This window comes from Zeus faber, assembly GCF_960531495.2.
Source record: "Zeus faber genome assembly, chromosome: 20".
Classification (NCBI taxonomy): domain Eukaryota; kingdom Metazoa; phylum Chordata; class Actinopteri; order Zeiformes; family Zeidae; genus Zeus; species Zeus faber.
Genome location: NC_137207.1, coordinates 26777319 through 26785951, shown reverse-complemented (window position 1 = coordinate 26785951; position 8633 = coordinate 26777319). Strand labels below are relative to the sequence as shown.

General features: G+C 45.6%; 1 protein-coding gene across 1 annotated transcript; it reads right to left on the bottom strand.

Moving 5' to 3' along the window:
- Positions 1–998: 998 nt before the first annotated feature.
- Positions 999–7982, bottom strand: ghdc (GH3 domain containing). Its single transcript, XM_080021368.1, has 11 exons — positions 7767–7982; positions 6818–7117; positions 6074–6270; positions 5181–5375; positions 4704–4823; positions 4198–4495; positions 3131–3320; positions 2802–2873; positions 2383–2516; positions 1732–1820; positions 999–1601 (listed from the first exon to the last, which is right to left on the bottom strand). The coding sequence occupies exons 1-11, from the start codon at positions 7849–7851 to the stop codon at positions 1380–1382; spliced, it is 1902 nt and encodes a 633-aa protein (XP_079877494.1). The 5' UTR covers positions 7852–7982; the 3' UTR covers positions 999–1379.
- Between the last annotated feature and the right edge of the window lie 651 nt (positions 7983–8633).

Sequence of the window (8633 nt, the reverse complement as noted above, 5' to 3'; positions counted from 1 at the left end):
CTCATATAACACTCCATTCCATCATTTGTTGGGGTAGAGAACTGTGTCTAACCTTGGATGTAAACTGGAAAATGTTGCTCTTCATCAGTCAGAAAATACAAATTAACTCATTCATTTGTATTCCTTGGCACACTTTACTTACTTTAACTTAGAAATATGCATACTTTTCATGAATAGACATCTTTGAAAATACCTCGCATAGACTTTCTACCTACTATAACAACTTTCTTTATTCTACATTGTTGGGAGTGGTTTGAACGTGGGGATGCGGCGGGCAGCTGCCATGTTGCCTGTCATGCTCCTGCCCCAGCGTGCTTCTCGTCCATCCCAAAAATGTAATCCCACTCACATTAGCTTCGAACACACACACACACACACACACACACACACACACACACACACACACACACACACACACACACACACACCCCAGCTCCCTCCTGGGTGCTTCCCTCTCCTTTCCTCCCTCATTCGCTGCCATAACTTTGACAGGAAGAGGCCACGTGACCAGTTGTAGTTCCACTTTTCCTGGACCTAATTCAGTTTTTCAATACATGTTTTTGTGTAAATGTTTGTTTCTATGTTTATTTGTCTCACCGTGGTGATTCTCCCTCTTGGGAGTAGTAATCAGTTGTTTATACCCAAACATGAAGAATAGTTCTCCAAAGAGGGGGGTTGGTGGTGGCTCTCCATAACCAAAGCTGTGCTCTTGTCATTCTACAGGTCGTCCACAGTTGATGATTTAAGAATGAATAAAGAGTTGCATTGCAGGTTGAGAACTTGAACTCCTCTTGCAGACTAACTCTGTCCTGGATGCAAATGGCACAAATACTCTGTGTTGTATGCCCAGCATGCTGACAGCAGAGGTAAAAAAATAAGAATAAATAAAAAAAGGGAGTGGTTTGAAGCATGACACTGACTGCACTCCTCAACATTTGATAAATAAAACTTTTATTCATTTCGAAATTTGCGAAAAAATGATTTAATTTCGATTTGATTCAAGATTTTTTTTATTTTTTTTATTTGTCACATACATTTGAGTAAAAAAACCCACTCTTCTTTGCAGTTTAATATAATGAATTATTTTCAGACCAAGAAAAATATCTGAAATCCAAATAAATCCGTTCAAATATTCAACATCTCCATCAGTGATTGAAAAGGTGTCTGCAGTCTTGCAGTATGTGTGAGGTTTTCCTCTCCTCTCGTCCAAAGTGCTTATCACATCGTTCATCTCTGAGCCACGGGGGAAAAAACTAACAACAACAAAAACAAAAAAAAACGTCATACCTTTGGAGTACTAGCCTGCATTTACTCAGTGCTCACCCACCTCAAAGTCGAGGACGCGCGGATGTAATTATTTATATTTGTGACGCCGCTTATCAAGAAAGTGTCTTCCCGAGGAGGAAGTGGGCGTACTCCTTCCTGCGCACCACGCGCTGCATCTTGAAGGTGTTGGCCGAGGTGCTGGAGAAGGACATCATCTGCCTCCGGAGCTCCAGGAACGCCCCGCCCGCCACCAGCTGCACCCGCATGGGGCCGATGCTGCCTTTGGTCCGGAACGACTTGTAGACAGACGAGTCCTGCTGGAGACAGTGGTCCAACTGGAGGAGGAGGAGGAGGAGGAGGAGGAGAGTAGTGGAAATGAAGGTTCTCTCAAGGTGACCTGGAATAACACTCTCTGCTGTAATCTCCGAGAGGGAACACAGTGGTGGTTCCTCATGTCCCATTCACCTTGTAGCGCTGCTCCTCCGTCAGGTTCCTCACTCCCTTCAGCTCCAGAAACACCTGGTAGTGAGGGTCCGATCCCCCCATCCTGTCACCTACAAAACACAAGGAAATGAAGGAAACTTGTATTTTTATCCAAATTGTAAAGTCCTTGACTACATTTCCTCTGTTGTTTCAGTCTTTGCTTCGAAATTAACGCCACCGTCCAGGAAAACACACCAGCTTTGAAGCAGAGTCTAGGTTCACTCTGCTCTGGGAACAAGCTGCAAATGATTTTTTTGGGCTTCACTGTACTTAGATTTCGAACCTAAATATTTTCATTGCGAACATAAATAACGAACAGCTCAACAATAAACCTTCTGCTCGATAATAACACACCAGAAATGCCCCAAAACGACCTGAACGCTGTGTTTTGTTCTCAAAACCGATCGTGAGGACAGAGGAGCTGGCAGGTACCGTGCAGGATAATAAAGACTTGAAACCACCGTGGAAGATACTTTGATGGGATAGAATCCAGCAAACTATGACTTTCTTTATTTGATTGAGTGTCACCTGTGACAGGGAACCAGTTCAATTTATATCGTAACGAATTGACTTGGAAATCTATCTAAACAAAGTTTAGATAGATTTTAGGTTTTTTTTAGTTTTTTTTTTTACCCAGAATGCCACTCTCTGCACAGCAGTAGTCCACCAGCTGAGCTCCGGGCCACAGGGCGACAGCTTTCTGCAGAGCCTCCAGGAACAGAAGCTCAGAGATCTTTTCCCCTCGGAGGTTCAGCATCTGACCCCGTCTGGAAGGAGAACCGTCCGGTTTACACCACCAGGGGCGGGCACACCCATGTACACAAACAAAGTATATATATCTATATATATATATATATCTATATATATATATATATATATATATATATATATATATATATATATATATATAAATTTAGTCGCGGATCCCTGGCAACACACGCAGGGAACCTCTGCCCTAATACACACTGTACCGATACGATGACATTTGTACACACACACACACGTGTATGTAAACAAAATGAGGCAGAATAAGGTGTCTGTGTGATTCCCACCTGTACTGAAACTCCACAATTGGACACCGGTTGTGAAATGCCACAACTTTGACGACGTCACCGATACGATATCTGTAGAAGGAAAAGACAGGAAGGAGCGTCAAAAATCAATGAGGGTCCTTCAGCTGCTGCAGGATTCACTTCACTTGAAATGACAATGACGGCGATCGTCAGTTTGGGCAGAGACTCGTTTCAAAGACGGACAGACGGGTTCCACGGCAACGAAGGTTTTCATGACAATATACATCGCAACCAAAGCCCTTCCCTTCCTTCAACCTCCGTGCCGCTCGCACCCGACCCGGAGACTGGACAGATTATGGCTCAGGGACCTGAAGAGGCCGGATGCGTTGGTGACGACCAGCTCGTAGCTGCGTCCCTCCTCCACCTCCTCCATCAGCAGGGTGTCCAGCGGCTCCTCGTCCAGGCGGCCCTCCGGCAGGAACTCGCAGAACATGGAGCGCGGACACAGCAGGTAGCGCCTGGAGGGAAGCTCCGGCCACAGGTTCACCCCGATCAGCCCTGCAGGGGCCCAAAGGCGTGACTCCCAAATCAGAGGAATCGGACACATATTTGGAAACGTCGAAGAAGTGGTTGAAAATGTCTTCGTATTAATGTTGAACTATTGCATTGATGTAAACGCTGCAATGTTATGGCCAAGATAAGTCATTTGGCCAATGAGGTGAAATAAGTGGAGCTTTAGGTAAGAGTACTCAGACTGCATTTTGGGAATGACTGTAGTGAGATCACTGGTGTTGAAGCACTTCAAAGAGCAAGGTTACATTTTTTTTAATGAATTTTCAATTTTGGGCTTATGGAGGAGATGGTCTGGAAAAGAAAATGGGAAGTATATAATGAAGCACTGTGTTTGTTCAGGTTGCACAAACTCTAGCTTTAACAATCAAAATAAAAACACAGTCCTGTGTTTATGTTTTCATTGCATACATGTAGAAAACTAATGGAAATAAAACAACATTTAAATAAAAACACCATCTTTTTCTCAAAGACTGCTACACCTCCTCTTTTTCCTTTTACTACATTCACTGCAGCGACAGCTCGGTCCCGTCTCCCATACGTGACATCACGTTCACGTTCGCAAAGTCAGATTTTTCGGTGGTCGTGGCCGATTGCATTACAAAAATAAGTCCAGTCGTGTAATTCTAAGTAGAGGCCAAATTGCTACACCACACATGGATTCACTCTGTGTGCCGACTGGCAAGTTGCTCTTTAAAGCACTCACTTGAGTATTGACTTCAAAACCCGATTGTAATTGTTGTTTAGCATTGATGCGTGATTCTTGGTTTTGGTCATCTGAGCGTTTTTAACCATGACATCAACTCAAGATGACAATCCTGACAGTCAACACTGTAATGCATGACGAGATTAATATGAATTCTACCTTCCGTGGCAGCGTAGAAGGGGGAGTAGAACGGCACCCCTTGGCAGTAGTGATCTCTCAGCATTTCCCCGTAGATCCGGTTGGAGCCGGAGTCCACGGCCAGCACCAGGTGCAGGTGGGGCCACAGGCGTGCGGCGATGCCCTGGAAGCCCTCCTCGAAGCGCGCCCGCAGCTCAGCGGCCCTCCCTGGGTCCGGCCTCATCAGACCCTCCAGGGCGGCCCGCACCTCGGGCTCCAGGGCCAGGGCAGCGCTGACCCTCCCCAGCTCCACGTCCTCTACAAGCTCCTGCCAGCGCTCCTGGGGGCGGCACGGTTTTGGTTTTCGTGATCCACCTTTTCAATCCAGGACATGTGAGTTTTGTGAGGTGGAAGATGACATTTTAAACTGCGATCAGCTTTGGAGCTGGCCTTCCAGTGCAGAATGAACGACTGAATCACACATCTGATTTTTCGGCTGTGGTTTTCGTACACACTTGGATATATCAGATTTATTCGATATTCTCTACCTGTAAGGCACTGAAGGCGTAGAACACTGTGGAGGCGAAATTGGACTCCAATGTTCCCACGCTGGGGTCCTTCAGGGCGAAGAGGAGATGCAGGTAGAGGGCGTCTCTCTCACAGAGAACCTGACGGAGGAGGGAACATCACAACCACTTGGCAAAAGAAACCTGCACGCTTCCAGCACTGGAATATGTATTGACCTAGTGAACAGTGTGTCAGATATGGGAATATTATTTATATCTATGTCTAACAGGCTGCTCTTGTCAGTGTTTTTCAGAGACTTGATGGCTTGATGCATTTTCTGTTTGGAGAAACAATAAGGGGCCAATCAGGAAGTAAAATTGACAGGAGACTTTAAAAGTTAAAATAATCTACAAATTTTTACCAATTTTTTAATTATAATATTGAACTGCAAGTCACAAATCACAACACAGAAATAATCAGCATCAAATCAGCAGCCAGAGGTCATTGCAGCGCTCCACCTGGTATGCAGGAGCCGGGGTGGTGTAGAGGTTCAGCATGTGGCGGGACGAGGCCGGCGTGGACGAGTTCGGTCCGATGGGGATCCCGGCCTCCGACTGACGGGAGGTCGGCGTGTAGAAGAACTTGGTGGTGCGCTGGAGACTCTCTGAGGCGGGGAAGGCCTTCCGCATGACGTCCAGGCAGACGGTCACACCCTGGGGGAGGTGGGGGGTTAATACCGCAGCTTGGATAAAATTAAGTTCCTTGTAGACAGTAAACTACGTGCTTATTTCTTAAAGGCACCTTTCTCAGCAGCTGAATGTGGTAGAAAGGACATCTTACTGACTGATCTGATGAGCTACTGAGCTGCTAGAAGAAGAGGACCTTTTCAAATATTTAGACAAAAAAAAAAAAAGAAACAGCAATCGCTGCCACACTGCTACTGCATGAGGGCACAGAAAGCAACTTTAGACAATATAAATATGATATATTTAATATGAATTTAAATATTCTCACATGATTTTAGATAAAAAGAAAATATGGATGGAAAAACCAAGATGCTTTTAATCAAACAAACTGCAATATGATTAAAACAATTATATTGATTAAAGCAACATTTCATTATTCAATACATTCATTTTAATTTCAAGTCTAGACAGTGTGTGGACGTCTGTTCTTTGTTTGAAGAAAAAAAATACATAACAATCTAATCTCAAACTTAACTTAAATTTCGGATTACTTTAGATAATAATAATCATTGAATATTTTAAAATAATTGCCAAGTATAGACAGACAGGCATAGATAAATATATATTATATAAAAAACAAAGAATTGAATTAAGCGTGGAAATATAAATAAATGGTCAAAGGTCAATTCAAAGCAGGCTGGTTACCCCTGCCCTCAGCTGGGTACCTGCAGGAAGAATTCTGTGTCGGTGTCTTTGGTGCTGAGCAGCATGGCGCTGGGCCCCGACGTGCCGGACGTCATGGCCAGGACCAGGGGCCTCCGGGCGGTGATCACCCCGTCCTCCCCGGCTGCAATGCGGCTGATCAGGTCCCGGTAGTGCACGTACGTGGTGACCGGGTGCCGTGCTCGGAATGTGGCGCTGTCTGGAAAACGATAATATTAAGGTTACTGTCGGGGAGGGGGTATATCTGATTTACTGCATTGGATATACAGTATATTACCTTAGTTTTGGTCTGAATTGATGACCCAAAATGGATATTGGGTATAATATTTACTTATTTTTACAAAATGCATTTTGCTTGTTTGCTATTTTGCTAATACTGTTTGATTGCCTTCTATTAATGTAGAGCATTTTGAGTTGCATGTTGTGTGGGAAAGGGGAGTGTTTTTAAATTGCACCTTAACCTTTTAATCTCTGGGATTTTATTACATCTTTTTGATTTTTAAATGTTTTTATTTATATGCTTCATTTCCTTTGCATGTGTATGTTATGCCTAATGCAAAGCATTTAGAATTGCCCTTGTGTATGACATGTATTACACAAATAAAGGTTATTATTATTACTAAAGCTAGTAACAGAGGTTACTAGTTTATAAAAGAGGTCAACATAACATGAGAAACTAATGTGCTTGCTTCTCTGTGGTGCTTGATCTACAAACTGTCTTTTTATCAGTTTTAATTCCAATTCACCTTTAATGGAACTGAAGTCATAGCGCTTTCCATAACAGGTGTCTGCGTTTCTGCGCAGGCGCTGCAGCAGGGTCTCCTCCTGGGCCCGCTTCACGTTCAGCGTGTCCGCCTCCAGCCTCCTCCTCTGCCGCTCGCCCAGCCAGCCCACCAGCTTCACCGAGAAGTACTGGCTCAGCAGGCCGCCCAGCGTCCGCTCCTTCGCCTTCCTCTTGGAGCAGATGTCCCTCCAGACCAGGGCCACGCCGGCCGCAGAGAGGGCAGAGAGGGCACCGAGGACGGCGGACAGAGCCACGGGCATTCCTGTTATAAAAAACAAAAAACAACTGGTAACATAAGCAGTGCGGCCGGTGCACCAGCGGGGGGCGCCCCGTCTCTAAGCCACCTGTAGATTTTGACTGAGCCGGGAAAAAGGGGCAACGCTATAGAAGTCAAAGGAAACGGCTTTTTGTTGCCCAAAATATATAAAAACATGTCGATGGAGAGAACGGCAGAAAAAAATAATGTGTGTATCCGGTTAATCCCAGGGACCTCAGACGAGTTGGTTTTTAACAACTTTGCACCCAGTTTGTTTGTTTTTAATCTTCTTCTTTTTCTCCTGTGGGCTGCTCCCCTTAGGGGCGGCCACAGCGCATCATCTGCCTCCAACACCTTGTGTTCTGCGCATGTATGACAGAAGAAAATAACTATTTATTTAAATAGATATAAATATAAATGATGATGATTTATGATGTCATTAAACCAGAGCTGTGAATAGAGTCTGTAGACGACGAAAAAAGGCCTCTTCGCTGGCTCGTACCTACTTCCGGTACTCTTCCGGTTCGTATCGCCCCCCCCCACCGGAAGTAGCTACCCGGGTTCTCCTTCCGACGTCGCTTCGCAAAGTGATCGAAGTGAAGCGACGTCGTGACGTCTGTTCCGTAAACCGCTCCCACGTCTCGACGTGACGTACCCTGCGCGTGTCCCACGACGGCGAGCGCCGCTGCCAAGAGCGCGAAGCCCGCGGGCCACGTCACACGACCCCAGGGGCCCGTCATGCTCTTCTCGACCGCAGGGTTTGGACTCCCGCGTTTGTGAAGTTTGAACGGACACCGGCGTTAAATCAATACGTAACTATTCGGTGCGGACGAGGGAACGACGCCATCTCTCGCTTTGCCTTGGGCGGCGTCATTTTCCACTTCCGGGTTGGGGCCCGCCCGGCCCCGACGATTGGCCGGAGACGTTGATGACGTCATCCATGTACGTCGCCAAGCTTGGGTTCCGCAAAAGTAATTCTCGGGAATTATTTAGAATCAGTGCGTTTATCGTTTTGGAAAAATACAACGTTGATAGATGTGAATTCAGTCATTCTGAAGGTGTTTGTTTGCGGTGTTCGACGACATCAGATCAGGCCAGTTTGCCCATCGCGTGGGCTGTTCAGAGATTAACGTCATAATCCAGAGCATTAGGTCAGTATCTGAGTTTAATGTCAGAGGTTTGAGAATTGATTTAAGATTCTATTTCTCACCATTTTGACTTTTCCCCTCAGAATTCTGAGATTTATCTTACAACTCGAAGTCATTTGATAATTTCACATTCCGCATGAATGTTTTTCCGCATGAAGAGAAGAGCAATGAAAGTCAGCAGGAGTAAGACACAATACATGTGCCTGAATGGGAGGGAGGGCGGAGAAAAGCTGAGAATGCAAGGAGTGGAGGTGGAGAAGGCGGAGGAGTTCAAGTACTTGGGGTCGACCGTACGAAGCAGTGGAGAGTGCGGGAGAGAGGTGAAGAAGAGAGTACAGGCAGGGTGGAGCGGGTGAAGAAGAGAGTACAGGCAG

Coding starts and splice junctions, on each gene's coding strand:
- ghdc (XM_080021368.1), bottom strand. CDS start 7,851: ATGACGGGCCCCTGGGGTCGTGTGACGTGGCCCGCGGGCTTCGCGCTC. Junction 3,321..4,197: donor CTTCTACGCTGCCACGGAAG/GTAGAATTCATA, acceptor GGGCCCCTGCAG/GGCTGATCGGGGTGAACCTG. Junction 2,517..2,801: donor ATTGTGGAGTTTCAGTACAG/GTGGGAATCACA, acceptor TTCTCCTTCCAG/ACGGGGTCAGATGCTGAACC.